Source organism: Plectropomus leopardus, chromosome 18 (assembly GCF_026936395.1).
Source record: "Plectropomus leopardus strain MGB_pleo_1.0 chromosome 18, ASM2693639v1, whole genome shotgun sequence".
NCBI classification, from domain to species: Eukaryota; Metazoa; Chordata; class Actinopteri; order Perciformes; family Serranidae; genus Plectropomus; species Plectropomus leopardus.
This window is the reverse complement of record NC_142193.1, coordinates 13,281,872-13,301,991: the sequence shown is the minus strand read 5'-3', so window position 1 is coordinate 13,301,991 and position 20,120 is coordinate 13,281,872. Positions and strand designations below refer to the sequence as shown.

The window sequence follows — 20,120 nt, the reverse complement described above, 5'->3', positions numbered from 1 at the left end:
AAGCTTTTTCTCCTTTTGTTTTTTCCAAAGTTTAACCTTAACTTGCACAATTTCACCTCAGTATTTTGAGATAAAATTGGTTTACTTTTTAAGTGTTGGATGTGATGCAGGAAAGGGCTTGATACATCCTGATGGAGCAGTTTAATTAGTTTAAATGCATCTCTCCCTGCAGTGTAAGGTTTGTTGTTGTACACATGAAAAGTATTGCTCTGACGCTGCAGGTTAAAGGTACTTAAACTTCTCACCTCCTCTCTTGCTCTCTCCAGGGTGTGCTTGTTTGGTGTAGTGGCTCTGGTAATCAGCTGGGTCTCCCTGGGGCTGGAGTTGGCCGTCTCTGCGGTAAGTGTCTCCACCAGAGCATGATCCTGTTTTCCAGGTAGAGCTGCACAGTTCATTTCGTATAATTGGATAACACGATTTTTGCGCGCTCAGCCAAGGACCCCAGAATCTGGCCTTGGAGGGGCATTTTTTTCTCTAAAACTGCACAGTTGAAGAGTTAAGATGTGAAATGTAACATGGAGTGACAAGAGAAATAGGAACACCTGTATGATGTAATGCAAGGCAATACATAACATTGCAATAAAGACATACTGCCTGAAAGATCTCCTCCAGACTTAAGACTTACAAATACTCATTTTCTTTCTGCAAGAGAAGTTAAATTACCTTGTCAAAATTGCATCTACTCCTCTCTCATTAAAATAACCTAGAGTCTGTGAATATGTTTATATTTTTATTTCAAAAATTTGATTGCTAAATGCAAGAAGTCATTTACTTCATTGTAAAGTCCTTTCTTAGGTTATGTGTACAGGAGGTTTAATGTTTCCATCACACTTGTCGAACTTACACATTCTGCATTGTGAAGCTCAAACCTCCAAGTGTAATTCTAATAAGCAAAACACCTTTCTGAGTGCAGGGGAGTTCTCGTTTTTTGTTGAAACTACAATAGTAGTCCTAATAAGAAGGTCCTAATAAGTTTCACAAATGTTGAATTTGAACCAGGTGAGACCTGTGATCACAAGCCAAAATTGTAGCCATATTATTGTAGCCATTATTCACAGAAGACTGAAGCAGTTAATCTTGCTGCCCTATGGCGGACAAAAATGACTTCATTGATACTAAGACTTCAGCCGGGACGGAGTCAGCCTGTCACTTTGTAAACATGTCTTCGAAACTGCAATCAATCATTCCAGTCGACCATCAAACAATAATGTGTCTAGATCATTTGTAAATCTTTATTATTTTTTTTTTTAGACTTCCAGTGACTTCTGTGTTGCTCCTGACACGTATGTCACCAAAGTGGCAGACCAGTATGGAGTCATCAGCCAAGGTAAGAATTGTAAACAAGTTTCGCTCACATGGTACTGAGATTGCCATGAGCTGGCTCTGTGTTCGCTCTGAGAACTCTCTGAAATGGTGAATATTAGTCATCTGAAATTGTAGAGGACACATTAGCCTGAATTGTTTAATCCCCTCCCCCTTCCTGGTCTCAATGCTCTGATTATTGTGCAGCAGTGAGGCGGCATTGTTCTAAAGAGCGGGGCTTGATCTCGTCCATGCATGGCCTATAAAAAGCCTCTAAAAATTACTGCCACATCTGTGGCAGGGTCAAGAGGGCAATGAGCTTCCTTTTTAGTCAATACAGAAGCCTCTCTAACACTTCTCGTTTTAGTAATTGCCCAATCTGTCCCATGATGGGCTGCGTGTTAGGGGAAAGAATGATAGTGCCTCGGGTGTGTGTGTGTGAGAGAGAGAGAGAGAAGCAGAGTGTAAGAGGGAGATAAGAGCAGTGGAGAAGATGATCAGACACACAATATATTTCCTGCATCCGCCCTCAGTCCTTGGAAATAAAAATGAGAAGATGGTGCTTAGAAATAAAAACACCAAGGACTTCCTGCCAACTTGATATGTTTTTTTTTTCCTCCCATCATCAGCTTCACAATTTCTCTTTTTCAGCTCTCTTCTCCAAAGTATGATGGTTGCTAAATACACAAACCAAGCTTTTGGTCAGTCGAGGCAGAAATTCAGAGCGTCAGCTGTGAATGGTGTGATTTCAACTGAACCATGAGGAGAACTATGCACTAAACTGTATTATGCAGCAGCTATGAAGCTGCATTTTTGCCCCGGGGCTGATTCGTGCAGGATGGGGGTTTTCTGGTCTATTTTCTCCTCCTGTAACACATGTTAACTGTTCAGCTGTTGGGAAAAAAATATTTTTGAACTAAGTTTTAAAGGGCCAGTGTATAGGATTTAGTGGCAGCTTATGGTGAGGATTGCAGATTGCATTCCCAAGTGGCTAACACAGTTAGAATTCCTTCAGTATTCATTGTTCAGAAGTTTTTAGCGAGAGCGGAGTTATCCGCAGGAGTTTCTTCCCCTACAAAACAAACAGACCTGGTGATTTAAACAGGTAAAAACACTTAATAAAGCTGTTTCAGGTTACAAGTCAGAGTTTCTCCGATGCCTAGTGGTTCGTTGCACACAGGCTGCTAGCCCAGCATCTGATAATGTGTGCTCACCTTTTTTTCCTATAACTTAAGACATTTAGGAGATTTAACAAGAGCCAAATTATCCATAGATGAACCGGTAAAAACATTTAATAATGTAGTTTCTCATTTAAATCAGTATTTTACAGATGCTGTTCAGCGCGGAGGGCCTGCTAACTATGGTGGCCAACACAAAAACACAAAAAGCCCTATCTAAAGCAAAATTTGGTTTTGCCGTCCTGGGCTACATTAGAAACACGTCAGACTCTGTGTACGAGGATCCACTCCCATATAAACCGCTCACAATAATACGATTCTTGTTTTCAGGTGATTATACACTGAATAAAAGATACTTATTATATTACATTGTATTTCTGATTTCCCTAAATCCCTACACAGTGAATATTTGAGTAACGCCTTTACATATACTCTAGGCTACTCTTACCTACAAATGTCCACCTTGGAAAGGGAACAGCTTATTCAGAGTAGTTGTATATTTTCTTTTTGCAGCACATGCCTTCCCAAATACTCTATCCAGACAAATCCCTGGATAGAATAAAGAGTGTTATTATTACAGTGGATTTATTGCTTTCCTCCCCTGGATCACTGTTATATTTTCTTCAGTATGCATCATTTCAACAACCCTCAATGTTATTTTTCATTCCTCCGCTTTCTCCTCACAGCACAGATATTCAGACATGGTTTCAATCCAAACAGAGAGTAAGATTAAATCTGTGTGATTTGTCATGTTGCAGCCAGTGTATTTCTCTGGTCTTTTCAGGGTTTTGTTTGTTAAATACTTATGAAATGGTAGCAGCAGGAAGAAAGATGAGCTGCATCTGCATTTTTCTAAGATAAGAAGTTTAAATCAAACTTAGTAAACCTGGATAACTGTCAATAGCTGGAACAACTATTTATAAGGGCTTTATTCTAAATTCAGAGCATATGAGTTTTCTGGACACAGTTCTCGACATGAGCTCTTTTTACAAAGAGATTGTGCTATAGGGATGCTACAAACTCCCTTCTTTATGCCACCATTGCACTTTTACACAATACTTTCTAAAGAATAAAAATGGCATTGACACAGCAATAACAATCACTGACTGTCCCTGTTATATGGCGGTTGATCTCGTCCTCTGCTCGGAGGGTAAGGAGCCCCTGAACCTCACTGTTTTCCCAGTTTGCGGACATTTTTGGCTGCTTTTCTTCCTCTTTGACTTACCTGAGAAGTTACTGTTCACTGTTTATATAGACCTCCTTTTGAGGCTATTACTACCTCTGTTGCTGGCTTTCCATGATTGTATCTTCTTATACAGAATGGCGAGGCAGCATAACGGCATGATATTCCCACCATAAACAGGCAGTGTAACAGGGGCTATTGAGGTGGCTAACACAGTGGCTAGCAGCTAACTCCTTAACAGTAATAAACAACACTAACAGTACTGACAGAGCTAATGGTGGTAACCAGGGTGGGAACCGGACGGTGGGCGGGATATCAGCAAGTGGGATACACACACGCACATGTACGAGCAGCTGAAGTGTCTACGTCATCAAACCACAGAGAAACTTGGATTACAGTACAGACAGGAATAGCATTAATGCTTTGAATATCGTATACAGAACCTTTGAGTATTAATTCACTCTAAGCTTGTTTTAAAAAGGTTAGTATCTCTTTAAAACATTTGCTTCATCAGTTTGGAAGATGTGACAGTTTCTCATGCTCGGAAAATCTCAACAGCTGGTTAACAAAATTCTCAGAGAGCAACTTTTCTGAAGCTCCAGAGACTGGAACCAGATTTGTTTTGACTCCCTCACCCTGCCAAAATGTTTAACCTGGTGGGACAAGGTGCTGCCAAATCTCTGTCAAATAAACAGAATATCTTGTGACTGTAGCCCAAAGCCGCAGCTCACTGATAATCTGTCTGATTGTAAAACAGACAAAATCATTGCAACTGAAGGTTTATTTTAAGGTTTCATCATGAATCGTGGGAAGAACAAATTCTTAATTTTATGCTATATGGAACAGTGGCAAAAGTAATAAGAGAATTTCATGAAACTTTTATTTGTTTGATCAGTGTGAGCCATAATTGAGTCTTCCTTCGGCCCACTGTATATTGAAAGATTAAAGAATTTATTCTGTATTTCAGCACACTTGACACTAAATGATACAAAAAATTCACTAGTTCCACCCATTACCAAAAGTCAGACTCTAGGAAATGTGCTCCTCCGTGATATCTGTGTGCGTGGGTGAATGTGAGACAGAAGCATGCTTAATATGTGCTTCTCTAAACCGGAAATCCTCCTCCTGAGTTTGCTCAACTGTGTGGGAAAGAAGCTCCTGACACAGCAGTGAGAGCAGACGTCACTCGCACCGTGTGCTCGGTTGGCGGTGGTGTTCTCACAGCTTGTATTAGTGGATGTTGATGCAGCTTTTGAGTCACTCAGAAAATCAAGACTCCTACTCACTGCTGTGAGTTAGTAGCTGGAGTGCGTTGTAATAGCATGTGAACGTTGAAAACCTTAATTAGAGTCCTTCCTGGTGTGCTGTGAAGAGAAGACAAGTTTGGTCATGTTGTAATTTTGACAATAACTCCAGAGATGATTAATACATAGTTAGGGCTGTTTTGCAGGAGACTTTGAACATTAACAAGGTTTATACCTAAGCCTCTCACTGGCTCTGTGTTCTGTTGTTGAAGAAGTGTTGCTGCATCATGGGAAAAACACATTCATTCATACTATAATAGCACGTGTAAACTTTATTCTTTTTGGAACATTTCACTGCAGAGCTCAGGATTAGCTCAGCAGGAGCACAGTTACCGTAACAGTCGAGCTCTAACGAGGCAAGCAGGGAACGCAGTGAGACAGAGCTGGAAAACAAAATAAAATGTGCCTGCATCCATCTGTTAACTGACTATTGGCCTCGAGTAGTGCCTAAAGCAGTGACTTTGGGGAAAGATAACAACGTGAAATGAGATACTAAAATTAAGAGTCAAAACTATGTTTTCATTTTTGATGTAGGAATGCGTAGATATGATTAAATATAACAGAATGGACTGTGAACTGTTCATAATAGACTTTGCATTGGCCAGCAGTTACTTTTAACACATTTTATGCCCACCACAATGTAATGTATTAGGAGGTCTGTTTCACATATTTCTGAGATTTTGTTGAAAGAAGTGCAACACCATTAATGTCTTAGAAGGAGAGGCTGACCCAAAGTTTGTGCTGTTCAGCGGTTCTCAGGTCAAGCCCCTATTTGTGACAGCAAGCTTTTGATCCGGCCTTTGCTTGTTGCTTTTGGGACCACGCTTTGAACACCTCTCCTTTAAACGTGTTCGGACAAAATGCACAAACGAGCCTCAAGTAGAGGTCAACCTTTGATGTCATGCTGTCACTCACCTTTATATGCCTCAGAAAATGCAGCTTTTGAATGCAGTATTAAAGTAATGCACTGTGCTTATTCTAGTGCTAAAAGTGTTGTATGAAGCTCTGTCGAACTCCCATACCAGATCATGTAAATTGTCAAATAATGTAGGGCTGCAACTCGCAAATACTTCATCATTAATTAAACTGCCAACTATTTTCTCCATTATAAGATTATTTGTTTGGTCAATAAAAATCCTCGATATCTGCCCAACATGAGGTCTTCAAATGTTGTCTTTCACCCAACTAACCAACACCCCAAAACCCAAACATTATATCTCAACTGGTACTGGAGTTTTAGGCCAATATCAATATTTAGAAAACCGATAAAGATGATGTGATCAGGTTTCTAAATTCGCTCAACCATAGTTTGGCATTTTTATACTGCAACTTCTTGATACTTATCAGCCAAAACAAATAACAAGACTGAAATATAGAGCTGAAGGATTTCGAGAAAATAATCTAATTGCTATTATTTTCACCGATGTTGATTTGGGATATGATTTGCTTTATTAGAGGAAATCATATTTTTAACTTCATTATTAATTATTATTGAAAAACATATTTAAATGATTACGGTGTGATTTTTGAGGGGACCTAAACCAGACAAAGATATTTTCTGAAATCTACAGAAGATGATGTGTAGACAAGGACATCTGTGCAATGAGATAATATTTAATTTAAATGTTTCTGGACACACTTTGTCCTTTTATAAATATTTTACAATTTGAAAATGGCAGAAGGCCATATTCAAGATTCAAGAACCTAATTGTCAATATGCAGTCGTAACGAAATTGCAACTGTGCCATCAACTTAGATTCAATTTTGATATCTGTAATGAGCAAATAAGCAGGAAATCAATCAGTAACTGTTGTATGTAAAGTAGTGAAAATGCCAAATATTCACTTATTCCCCCTCTCAAATGTAAGGTTTTACTGTTTCACTTTGTCATATAGGATATTAAGTTGAATTTCTTTGGAGTATGGACTATTTTGTAATGTAAATAACTGTTTTAGTTGGAGCACTACTTGAATTTATGTGGCTCTCTCAACATATTTTTAATCCACAGATATCTTGCAGCACTACCTTAGTTGCAGTTTGGAACAAACGAACCCCTTCCAGCAGGTTTGTTGCATACATCACTACACGTGTTTCTGCATGTTTGAGTTGTTAACAGGTTAAATTAAAGCCTTTCAGATGAATATCCACATACTGTCTGACTAGTAGCTCACCAGTTTAACATTAATCTGATGTTGATAAAATTGTATTCTCAGCAGTCACAACATTTTAGACATACTCTCTGCATGATGTATGACCTTGTCATTGGTGAGAATTCAAGTTGGCACAATGAGTCACTCCAGCTGCCTTAAAAGGGACTTCTTTTTTTCCATGCAGTGGTACAATACTTCTCTTTTTGGAAAACTGATGCTGAGCAGCTCCTTCAGTGTGTCCGTACTGATAACGTGTGCTCACATCAGAGGATGTGTGTTAGAGGCTAGAGAAGACGAATGGCACTTTTACTGTGAATCTATAGTTTGCTTTAGTGGACTACCTTCATTTCAGTTTGCACACCACATGAATAAATCAAAACTTCTGAGTGCTGCTGAAGTCCAGGCATCTATTGTTAGAGCGACTGTAAAGAAAAGAAAGCTATATATACAGTATGTAAGCCTTTCAGCTCTTCCACTAGACGTCCACATGATCACAAAAAGAGTCAGCTTGGTAATGATTAAAATAATGGAAAGACTGAGATGGGCGGACTGCTACAGTGTTCATTCTTCATTTTCAGAAGCTCTCCGGGAGCCACAAAGCGTTAGTGGAAATGCAGGATGACGTGTCTGAACTGCTGCGCTCTGCCACCAGAGAGTACAAACAAACTCAGGTATGTTTGCAGGCACGACACTCTTTACTAGAAATGCCGCATCACAGGGCAGCTGGTACCATAAACATTGCCCCCGCCCCTCCCCCAAACACCCACCCACCCACCAGGCCACAACCTGTCCTATACTATTGTGTTGTTTGTGATGACAGAATATCCCAGTGAATGGGACCAAACGAGCAACCTGCAGAGAAGTGAAGTGCACCTGTCCACATAAAGATCTGCTGACGGCCCACCTGGGACCTGCATTATGTCCATTTAGCTGCATTAGGCTTTCACTGGCCCTTGTCAATACAACAGTGTGGTATTGTCCGGCGCTGGTCCTTGCACTGTGTTGACAGAGGCACAAATGAGAGCTGACATTGGGAATAGAGAGAGGCATATTTCACTTCACATACCCACACAGAGAAATGTGCTGAGGTTGTGGAAATGTTTATATCGGGCTATCAGACGTATTTTCCGCTGGAGCTGCGATGAGAACTGGAGGAAGAAGGGAAACAGTCCATTAAAATGTATCATACATTAAAATCTGCTTTTTCAGCTGGAGCTCCTGCGTTCTGTTGCATATTGATGTAAGACAATGATAAATGTGTGCAGAATGGATAATCAGTGAATTAATCAACGTTTAAAAGATTTCAGTTTCCTTTTCACCTGCTGACCTCTTTTTGGACGTTTGCATTTTCTTATTCTTGACCGTTTACACCACGATGAGAACTATACTAATTCTAAAGTATTATATCGGTTTGTTTCCAATGTCTGCCTTTTTTTAATGTTTGTGGCGCGCAAACACACTCAACTGCCAAAGTTGGATTTCATCTTTAGCTTGTTTCAGCATTGCTTATTTTGTTTTTTTTCTCATTTATTCTCAGGGAAGTTTAGAGGAGATCCAGGGGATACTGAACACCACAGAGATCAGTCTACATCAGCTCACTGCCCTGGTGGACTGTCGCAGCCTGCACATGGTGAGCAGCGAGGAGAAGACTTACAAACTGAGACATTCTTACTGTAGCGTTGCTCCATGTCTGATGAAAAAGCGCCCGGCAATTGATTTGTTTTGACATCTTCGTAGTGCAGCTTAGCTGCATAAAGCAACCCCTCTTTTTATGCTTGTGCAGCTGAGTACACCTGTCACCATAAATAACATTTGCCTTCCTGTATGCGAGTTCTTGTCCAGTTGATGCTGGCTTTGTACCATTTCTGAAGCTGGCTGGATGACAAGCACTTGGCTATCGAAATGCTTGGGAGGATTGTCCCTCAGTAGCTTCCAAATTCCAAGGGTGCACGTGCAGCTGTAGCACTTTTCTTTTTGCTTTCTGTTCAGTCTTCTCTCTGACACATCTACTCACCAAAGCTTATTATTTCATAAAAATTTGATTATCTCCCATAGAATACAAAATGTGTTTCTGCTGCGCAGCGCATACTGAATGGAGATTCTCAATCATGATATTGTTGGCTTTAGTGCTTCTTTTCAAACCCAGATGAAAAAGCACTGCCTTCCTTCTAGTTTACCAACCATGAGCTCATTTGTTTGACCTAATTTAAATGAGGAAATACAGCAGATGCATTTTAAAGACTTGGAATCTACAGGCTGAAATTTAAACAACAATTTAGCCTTTTTACTACCTTTTTGTTATTCTTTCACTCTCTCTTTTGTAGGTTTCTCAGATTGTTTTAGATGCTTGAAAGCTGACTCTTTGGTCTTACCTTCCATAATTAAACTGGTGTCTCCCCCTTTTTGCAGGACTTTGTTCAGGCCATGACGGGACTGTGCTATGACGGACTGGAAGGCCTCATCTACCTCGTGCTCTTCTCCTTCATCACTGCTCTCATGTTCAGCTCCATTGTTTGCAGCGTGCCTCACACCTGGCAGAACAAGAGGTTAGACATCCACTGACCACATATACACTCTTCAACTCACGTCCACATAGGAACCAGTGCAAAAGCTTTTAAGCTGAGTTTGTGTGCAGGAGTGTGTATACAGTGAGAAATAATTTAACAGGATAAGCCTATCAATTAATTATGGCTTTATAGCATTTCTTTTAACCCTCCACAGCACTTGTTTATACGCAGCGCAGGAATGAAGCAGACAAAGTAATTCAGGATAAATCTACACAGATAGAGAAACACGATTATTTTTGTGTACGGTTGTGTTTACCACTGGGACGTGTCCAGAAGGCTCCAGCTGCTTCCTCAAATAGATTGCTTCCTGTTATCCCCCCTAATTGTGCCGAGTTGGCCTAAATCTATCATAAACCAGCGCCTGAGCTGGTGTCGTCTTCTGCAGCTGAGGGGTGAAATCATTCTGATGTCTTTGTCCTATCAGCAGCAGATAAGGTTTGCAGGATGGCTGCGAGGAAAGTGGTTTCCCAGGCACAGCCGTCAGTCAGCTCAGCTGCACCACATAATTAACTGATCCCTCCTAACAATTGGGGGGCATGTTCATCAGTTTGATCTCAGCTGGTGCTTCCTGTTATAAAGCAAAGGCTTACACGCTACCAGTCTGTTTTTCTCAGCGGTCCCTGCTAAGCTTGTTCTGTTTTGTTTCAGTTTTTGCATAATTTCTTCTGCCTCCTTTAGATATTATATGAAGGTTTATAGATATTGTTATAGTTAGCATTTCTAGGGTAGGATTATTATTATTATTTATTAATGGATGAATGAATTTATATACTTAAGTACATAAATGTATTGTAAGATGCTGTGATTAAAACTATAATCTCATGGATTAGAAATGCGAAAAAAAGCCTGTGCACTGAAAAAAAAAAAAAAAAAAAGTTAATAGAAATTAGAGTGAAAAACTGTCAATAGTAACAACGGTGGACCATAAAATCCATAACAGTGTATATCAGCGTATCACAACAAAGATGCTTAAAAAAGACTTTAAAAAGTACTATAACATAACATATGTACACGTTAGCTGCTTCAGAATAAGAAAGCTCTACAGTTTAGTGCAGAATGTGCAAACATTTAGTTTTCACTGTAAAAAAGTATTGAAAGAAACATTTTTGTTACGTTGAAAACAAACACATTTCCTGGGAAAATCAAGCATTTTGGTAACATAAATGGGAAAAAACCATAATGGCACATGGACCGTATTGCCCTAGAATTAGTGGTATTGTTCTGTCAAAATGACAGATTTTGCTGATATTTATATTTAAATTTACAGTATTAAACCATTCATCATTTTGTAAAAACATGCCTTCATCTTTACAGATACCAGTTTGAGAACCTCCTCACTTCGTGGATGGAAGTCATATAAACACTAGAGGGAGACAGGCTCCATGATGTCATTGTTGCTCTGTTTTGACAGACCATGTTCAGTGTATTGTTGTAATCTCACACACTGTTGAGCTTCATTGTTTGAACAGAATCAAGTGGAATCATGTTCTCTCTGCAGAAGCAGGCTGCTGCTTTTATATGACAACGTCAACGAATACATTCATTGTCCTGATGCAAAATTAGGCCATAATTTTCCTGCAGAAACTGAACCAATTACATGAGGCTATTTTTACTGGCTTTGTTCAGTCCCATTAAGGTCAGTGGAAAACTGCATCTTCTTCACAGCAGAGAATTCGTCTTATTTTTTTCTCTTTTAAGCAGAGATGAAAGTGAATCGAAATGTGCCTGAGAAAAAACACAAAACGTGACCATGTGGCACTTTCATGCTCCTTTGTTGTGAGTCAGATAGGACAGGGGTTCCCTCTGGTGGTGATGGTTTCAATTTGCTCTGGGATGTTTGCAGTAACGACGACGACAGTGAGGATGAATCTCTGAGCCACGGGGGAAGGCAAAACCATGATAATCTGTACCGAGTCCACATGCCCAGCCTGTACAGCTGTGGCAGCAGCTACGGCAGCGAGACCTCCATCCCTGCAGCAGCCCACACCGTCAGCAACGCACCTGTCACAGAGTACATGTAAGTCGCCACTGCTTCAAACTGCTGTGAACTTGAACAGAAAGCTACTAAGTGAAAGGTAAAAGTGGTAGATGATTTATTTTCACAACCCAGCCTGAAGTAGTGGCTGATATTAGATACGTCATGTTCTCAGGAGCTAGTTTTTACGTCCCCCGAGAGGAGCTAAGCTCTCCTATAGAAAGTCATGCAGTGGACAGCAGATGCAGCTGTTGCTCTCCAGCTGTGAAGTCTGTGAAACTCAAAGCTCTCAGCCTCATGAGTGAAGCTCAGTGTTGGGGAAACTGCTGGGGGAGGGGATCCCCCCCCCCCGTATTCTGGCTCTCTGTTTTAATGCCTCGGTATGCTGAAAAGTGATGTGGAGAGTTTCACGTATACAGTATATTGTTTCACGTCTGCAAAGCTGTGTAGAGGTTTATGCACTTCTCAGCTTGTTGTGTGTGATCTCACTGTGTGTTTAATTCAACAGGGCTCAGAACGCCAACTTCCCAAACTCTCGCTGCGAAAACACGCCTCTGATAGGACGAGAGTCTCCTCCGCCCTCGGTAAGTGTCACATTTCCTGTAAAAAAAAAAAACAAAAAAAAAAACATGAGAACTATAGAAACACCTTTGAGTCATTTTGCAGCCTTTTGTGAGGGACTGACCATCAGACTTTTTCGACCAAAATTATCCAGGAACATTGGAATAAGAGGAACTAAAATCAGGAACTAAACTAAGAACGTAACACCTTCTATATCTTCATCTTTTGCATTTCCACCACATCTGGAAAACCTTAAATATAAGGCAGATTAGATTAAAAAATGCTGACAGTCTGTGTGTTTGATGGCCATTTTTTTCTGCTTTAGAAAAAACCCACCATTAAACCATCACGTTATTTCCCCTATTGCTACTCTGGCTTGCTCGACTCTAACTTCCTCTGTCTCGATCACACACATACTTTCTCTCTCTCTCTTTCTCGACAACAAAGCCTGACTTTGATTGTAATATCAATAGATATAAAGAAAAAATTAGAGCCTGAAGCAGCCACAGTGTTTCATTGCTTGTCTAATTAGTGACACTCAGCCCTAATATTTCCCGAAAGAATTCCCTCTAGAGCAGGAACTTCTTTCACATATGTTACTGTCCCACAGGAAGTACATCTCTGGTCAAAACGCAGGTTAAGTTCTTGAGTTCCTCAAAAGATTTTTGGCTCCCTGGAAGCCTAGTCTGAGTGACAGTGTATCTCTTTCAGCTCTGGCAGTGCTGTACTTGACCCTTTTTATAGATAGGGAGGCAAAACAAAAATAAATTTCCCTACATGCTTCAGTTAAGTGTCAAATTGTCTCCTGACAACATATATAAATTTTTGTAGTAGAAGGTTCTTCTGTCTTTTATACAATAGAAGGTTGGAAGGAAAATCAAGAATCCGGCACACTCTCCATCACTTGTACCTATGTTTTCGACATTTTTGTCCTCAGATCTTCACCAGGTAAATTTCTTACAGATAAAAAAGCTCCATACATACTGTATATAGACAACAGGGTCTTACCCAGGGTTCCCATGGGTAAGAGCCTTATAAGTCTGCAGGACACCATGGCCCAATGCAGAGCCTGCATCAGATCAATAAAACGCTATGGGTGAAGCCACGCCGCTGGAGCATCAGACAGGACGGCACTTTACAAGTTTGCAGTAATCAACCTCGATCCACTTCTCAAACCACACAGTGTTAGGACCTTGAATGAGGGAATTAAGCCAGGAAAGTCCTTGACGTTGGTGTTTAAAAGGTGTGGGAACCCTGATTTTTATATTTTAAGAGCTTTGATAGAACTTGATAAAGATCTGAGGTTCGAGACATTGTCAATAAAATGAGCACACGTGATGGACAGCACGCAGGATTCTTTGTCTCCTTTCCAATTGATGAGTTTTCAACCCTGCACTTTATGACCCGAAGACTCTATGGTGTGCACGAACTTTTTTAAAGTTGCAACTTGATACAAACTTTGACCATGTATTAGGAACAAACCTCAATCATTCCCACCTGCCCCCCCTCCGCCTTGAACCTCCAGAGCTCCTCCCCTCCCTGGTGTCGTGTGTCTGCCTGGACCTAGACGCTGCTTTGTATATCTTCTCTATACTCTCTTCTTGTCGTTTTTTTGTTGTTTTCTGCGAATCCATACAGTTGTATTTGACTGCCGCGGACAGTAACAGCGGTCACAGCTGGCAGTTAAAGCCTTCGGAGAGTTCAAGATCGTTTTGGTAACCTCATCTGCTATGCTAACAGGTACAAAACATGCCCGCCTACTCCACCTGCTGGCCTGTTCCTCCTCTGTAGCACCTCCCAAACTCCCAGCTCTACTCACCCTCTATTCAAGTCCCAGCAGGACTGCTGGACCCCTCCTCCCCACTCCCCTCTCTGTCCTGATTCTTGCTAAGTGTCCCACCTGGTGTCTCACCTGATTTTTGTTTCCTGTGGCCCTGGGCTGCATGTTCCCCGACCCCCTGCACCACAGATGTATTGGGAGGAACATGTGAAGCTGTAACTCTGCCCCGGAGCTCACTGTGACCTAATGACAACATCAAATTAAGAAGCCGTTAAATTGTTTCAGTGATAATGTGGATCTGCTTTGTCTCGATTCTTGGGTTAGAGGGTGAACTCATGGAGGAGGAGTAAAATATGTCACACCTTCATTTTAGAATTAAGCATTATATTATTGAATGTGTAAAACGGGGGAAATGCAACACTTTCTTTGTATGACCTTGCATATTTTCAGCTGATGTGTCTTTTTAGTTTTGATTTTGTTTCGGACTGACACTGCATTTAGTGATATAGGCGATTCCGCCGGCTGATTTATGTGTTGTACTGTAAAGCACCGCCACCATTATTGTGGTAGCAGAGTGAAGCTGAACCTTTACAGTGAGAAGGGATACATGGGTAAATACTACCTTACTTAAGGTAGTCTGTGTAGAGTGTTCCCCTTGATCCTTAAAAAGTATTAACAGTCATTGAAAAAATAATCTTCAAAAGCCCTTAATTGGTAGCAAAATGTCTTAAATCAATTTTCAGAGGCGCTATCCATCTCATTAAGCCTTTTTTAACCAGGTTTGTCTCATTGAGTTCACTTACAGTAGAGTAAAAAATGCTCAGTTAAGGATTTGCAGTGAGATTTTATGAATCATTTTTCTCTTATGTTTCATCGTTAAATCTCAGGTGATTGGTAGCATCAATTTTTGAAAATAATTTGCTGTTCTTGTTACTTGGATTTTGGTTATTGTAAAATTGGTCTCAAATGTAAAAAGCCCTAAATTCTTAAACTTCCTTTAAGCTGTAGAAACCCTGTGTGTAAATGTAGAAGTTATTTAGTCTGAAATTGGACAAAATGACATTTTAAGACCACCTTCAGCTGTGGCAAATTACAACAATTTTTTCTTTTACCTTTTTCTGACATTATAGGAAAAACAATCAATAAAGTGATCCGTCATAAATAGTTACAGCATTACAAATAACACATAGGTTTTTTTACATCCAAGGTAAGTCATGTTGTATTATGCAGCCTGTGTTAGTGCAAATACTTTACATTCTCGACAGGCTGTCCAAACAGCTCTGAACTTATGAAGATATATTACAACTTAAAAGTCAATTTTACGTTTCCACATGAGTTTGAAATGCAGCCTTTTTGTGCCTGTAAAATGCATGGGTGCATCCTAAATGTATATGAATGTGCACGAAGGTTAAAAGCAAAAAGTGAAATAATGTTGACTTAAATTTTATGTTATATATTTATGCAGCTCCTTGTACTCTCATGTCCTTGTCGTCTGTAGCTGTTTCTGTGATGTTCTCTCTGTATTTGAATTGTTTGACATCCCTTTAGATTCCAGCGCTCTGGAGTAACTAGTTTGAAGGTAATCTGTGTAGGATTTTCTCTGATCTGTTGAATGTTGTTCAGCTTTGATGTGTCCAGGGTTTATATCTGTATGCTCCTCTACTGCTGCTTGTGATGTTTTATTCACCAGAAAGGTTTTTTCTCACTCAGCAAATAACTGAGCTTTTGAAACCAGTTTTTAAACCCTGAGAAAATCCTACATGGCGTGTTTTAAACAAACAGACATGTGTGATTTGACCCTTTTCGTACTGCTTGTAAGTAAATGTAAAAAGCGAAACCAAGATTCATGTTTTGTTGTGTGTCACTGTCATTATTCGTCCACAGTACACCTCCAGCATGCGGGCAAAGTACCTGGCCAACAGCCGACCAGATCCAAACAACCCTCCTCCAGCACACTAGACAACACTGGACTCATCGTGTCTGCAGCGCTGACGTCTCTGAAGTCTCATCCAGTCAGTTATTATTTCTCATAACCTGTCAGTCACTCCTCCTTCTGCTTTCCTTCACCATCGCATTTGACTTAAAATGGAAAACCAAATGTGCTTTTTATTAGTTGGTTGAAGCAAAACTTGAGGAATCCTGCAAATCCAAGTGCACATTTTCTCCATTTTCCATAATCCTCTGCCGATGTTTATTATTGCAAGAAGCGTCATCTGTGACGGGAATTCATCTGCAACTGGACTTACTTTTACACTCCGACTTATTATTTCTCTGAATGCACCGCAGCATGTACGGTGTCACATTGAATTGACGTCTAACAAGACATTGCAGTGTTGAGGACTCTGGAAGTGCTCATCGACTAACACTGATTACTACTGGTTGTTGTTTTTGTTTAAAGTACAGCACCGCACTCTCTCAATGGGAGAATTAAGAGAACTGCCTTACACAGAAGTACGGGAGGAACCATCTCTTTTCTTTCTACCTGAAGTGTCGACATTTCGTCTCACATAACGCACGCAGCGTAAATCAAACTGTCGTAGAGTAGATTCATTTCAAAGTGCAACATCCCTTTTTTCTGCTTGTGAAACTAAAAATGCAACAAGACATGCATTATTCTCCAGCTGAGGTCGCCATACTGTATATCACACATGCACATCGGCTTGTTTTTGAACTCTGTGTTGAATCCGATGTCTGGGACCAGTTTTCCTGCAGTATTGCACGTCTTACAGGTCTGATTTTTTGACACTGTTTTTTTCCTGTGGCATTTAAAAAAACAAAAAAAAAAAACATTGACGAGCCACTATTCTACAGCAGAGACTGTAAACTTGTGAAGCTGTGAACTTGATGCTCTCAGAGGATTTGATGAGGACAAAGATGGTGATGGAAATACAAGAAGAGTCTCAGCAGGAAAAAAAGAAAAAAAAATGAGTGCAACCGTAACAAGTTTGACAAAGACGAGATGTTTTTATACTACTGGAAACAGAAACTTTTTTTTGTCCTTTGAAAACAAAGACGATAAAGCAAAGGAGGACAGAGTAGTGTGTGATGTCTTTGGCAACACTCCAGACTTTTTTTTTTTTTTTTTTTTTAGATCATTTGCCTCTTCACCGGACTGCTTGTTATTCCCTCCATGTTCCTGTTGGGTTTTAAAGCCTCATCTCTCTTAACAGAACTGGGGATTGTCCACACACATCCTTCACTCTATCAGGCAGCGGTTCCCAGTCAGAAACTCCTCTCACAAGAATCTCGACGCAAGTTTACGTGACAAAATGGAGTTTCTCAAAAGATTTCCAACAGAAACTTTATGCGTAGGCGATGCTGTGTCTCACAAATGTGTTTTAGCATTTATAACAAAGTAGATCTGAGTGAGTGGATGCTGTGAAGGGATTGTGATAAATCTGCTCTCTGTAATCTGGATATTGTCAAAGAAAACCTGCTGACTTCCTGTTGAAGCGTGACGATCCTTCAAATGCGGAGTGAGATGTTGCTACTCTTAGATGTGCTTTGTGACCAGTACAAGAGGTGATTTTTTTTTTTTTTAACTGTGCCAACATGTGAAGCACGACTCTTTTATTATCCGATTATCTTTTTAAATGTCTTTACTTGAGGCTGCTTTGTAAAGTTGACCTCTCCTGGTTCTTGACTCTGTGCGATCAAATGAGAAAATGAGCCTGACTTTTTTCATTTACCCTCCGTAAAACATTATTACACCGATGCAATCTTTCTGTTTTTGGCTAGTAGTCATATTCTCTTTGTTGTTTGTAATGCAAAGCAGTTGTACAGATTATAAACATTTACAAAATGAAAAAAAAAAAGTGGTTGAAATCGACATTTCATTTTTTAATTTCTTTAAAAAAATAGCTTATTCCACATTTTTTTCTATTTGATTTGCTTTTCATTTTTTTAAATTCATTTTAGACTGTAGCAAGCACAATGTGTTGCTTTGTTAATGTGAATACGGTAAATAGATTTTAATTTTTCTTTGAGTTTTTTTCTGGAAAAAAAATCACTGTAGATGTCATCTTTTTTTTCTTTTTTTATACATCATTTTTGCAACGTCTAAAATGTGTACATGTAAAACCTGTGGTTATATTGAGTTTGAATGCTGTGTTTTAAAATTAAACAAACCATAACTGTAATTCACCTGATTGTTTGGATTTCTTGATGTTATTGCACTTAAACATTTCCAGTAGTAAAGCTGATGCGTCCTGACATCCTGACCCGGAACGGACACTAGGTAGCAGCATAACTTCACTGTCAGCTCTGTATTCACACACATTTACTTCACAGAGGCACTAGTTGTTTTTTAAACATTATTTTATTATCAGCTGTGTGTATTTGTATTTCACAGGCAACGAAAAGACTTCCTTAAAGATTACACCTGGAAATTCTCACTCTTGGCTCCTCCAGCAAGCCTCCTCGCTCCTTGAAATGCATTTTAGGAATCGAGACATCCTTCAAGATGGTGCGGCAAGATCGATTTCTGGGTCAAAAACGGGTCAGAGGGGAGAGAGGAGACGGTGAGGCGTAAGACAGAGAAATGACAAAAGCCCCATGAACGAAGAATTTAAAAATGAAATAAGATGAAATGCTAATACCTGTGGGAAAATTTGGTTTCTCGCCACAGCAAAACAGATTTTTTAGGAGGTTAAGTATAAACATTTTCACCTACCTAGATTGTGATATAAAAGGCACATCTAAACTTTTCTGCCTAATTGTACTGACGTTGATCCAGCTAACATTGATGAATTCTTATTTCAAGATGATTTGAATGCACTTTTTCTAATTTAGTTCCCTTTAACATTTTAGGATTGATGCTCTCTAACTTTTGTACAGAATGTGTGTGGCTTCTGTAGAAAGACATAGTGGTATGTCTGCTTGATATTATATGTGTGTGTTGGTATTATTTCCTCTGCAGTGCAGTGACGGACCCTCAGGCTTGCATGCAGATGACTCTGAGCGGAGCAGAAAGGCAGTTTTGTGTTTCTGACCTCCGTGGGCCGACAGCAGGCGAGAGGTCAGTGTCAGCACCGGGCCACCAGTCTGGTTTTGTCAACTTCCTTTATACCGCCAGCCAGCTGCTGTCGCCCCGAACACTGACTTCTCATGTGAAAGTCTGGGGTTTAGAATGGATTATTAAAAGATAGAGGAAGCGGACTTTTCTTTATCCTAAAAACATACTGGTTTATCCTCTGAATCATAACATATCTTGACCAGGCTTTACTGTTTTTTTTTCTTATTTAGGCTATAAATATTCATTGAACTTTTATTTTTTAATTCAAAATGTGACTTTACAGTAAAAACTACAACCGGACAACTTCAATATTGAAATTCGTTCATTTTTGGGCAGTAAAAACAATACTTCAGTCTCTAATACTCTCTAATCTTTTGAGGTATTTTCTCCTCCAAAGATGACCATAGAGACTGGAGCATCTCCTGGGCTCCCTGCTGTTTATTGTGAAGGCTGAACTAAACAAAGCAGTAAACAAACAAAGCATGATGGAGGCAAAGAGCTTTTTACAACCCGTCTTACACAGAGACCCAGAGATGCAAATGAAATTTCACACGGTCTCACTGTCGAGGAAATTGAATTACCCTGCTTGTTGCTGGACTGGAGGAATGCATTACTAATGCTTTGAGGTGAGGAGCTGAATGGAGAGGGAGGGAGGTGAAGGGGGGAGGAGGAGGGGGGTGCCAGCACCCTCACACCCCCACCCTTCACCAGAGATACTTCCTGAGTCTGGCCGGGCTCTCTGCCAGGTGGTCAGACCACAGCTCTGCTTCTTTTCGATGCCAGGCAGCTGCACGACGGCCAGGAGACACACGATAGAGTTAAAGCTGCACGCGGCAAGACTTCCATTTAAAAACGCAGTCGTTTAATCAGCCTGACGCACAGAGCAGGCAGCAGCCCAGCCCTGTGCGTTCTTTATCTTTAGCCAGCTAAAATTTTCTGGTGAGATAAATTTCCCCATACCCACAAGCCATGATAAATCAGAACATAAACCTGTGGGTTTGCATGTTTTTGTTTAGCAAAACAAAAACATGTCCACAAGAATTACAGATTGGCATTTTCCAAAGCAGCATCCCATAAATATTTACATGTATCTTCTGGTGGTTCCC

At 40.1% G+C, this 20,120-nt stretch overlaps 1 protein-coding gene across 2 annotated transcripts in view; it reads left to right on the top strand.

Moving 5' to 3' along the window:
- ttyh3a (tweety family member 3a) overlaps positions 1-18,139 on the top strand; it is a 28,379-nt gene extending 10,240 nt beyond the window's left edge. The window contains exons 7-16 of one of the 2 annotated variants that reach the window (XM_088091337.1): positions 267-339; positions 1,252-1,327; positions 6,976-7,031; positions 7,696-7,788; positions 8,655-8,747; positions 9,527-9,663; positions 11,528-11,701; positions 12,168-12,243; positions 13,859-13,960; positions 15,885-18,139. In XM_088091337.1, the coding sequence (XP_087947463.1) occupies positions 267-339; positions 1,252-1,327; positions 6,976-7,031; positions 7,696-7,788; positions 8,655-8,747; positions 9,527-9,663; positions 11,528-11,701; positions 12,168-12,243; positions 13,859-13,939 (859 nt within the window). In that variant the 3' untranslated portion in view covers positions 13,940-13,960; positions 15,885-18,139. The remainder of the gene's footprint in view (positions 1-266; positions 340-1,251; positions 1,328-6,975; positions 7,032-7,695; positions 7,789-8,654; positions 8,748-9,526; positions 9,664-11,527; positions 11,702-12,167; positions 12,244-13,858; positions 13,961-15,884) is intronic. The other variant, XM_042504472.2, reaches the window with a different exon arrangement.
- Positions 18,140-20,120: the final 1,981 nt, after the last annotated feature.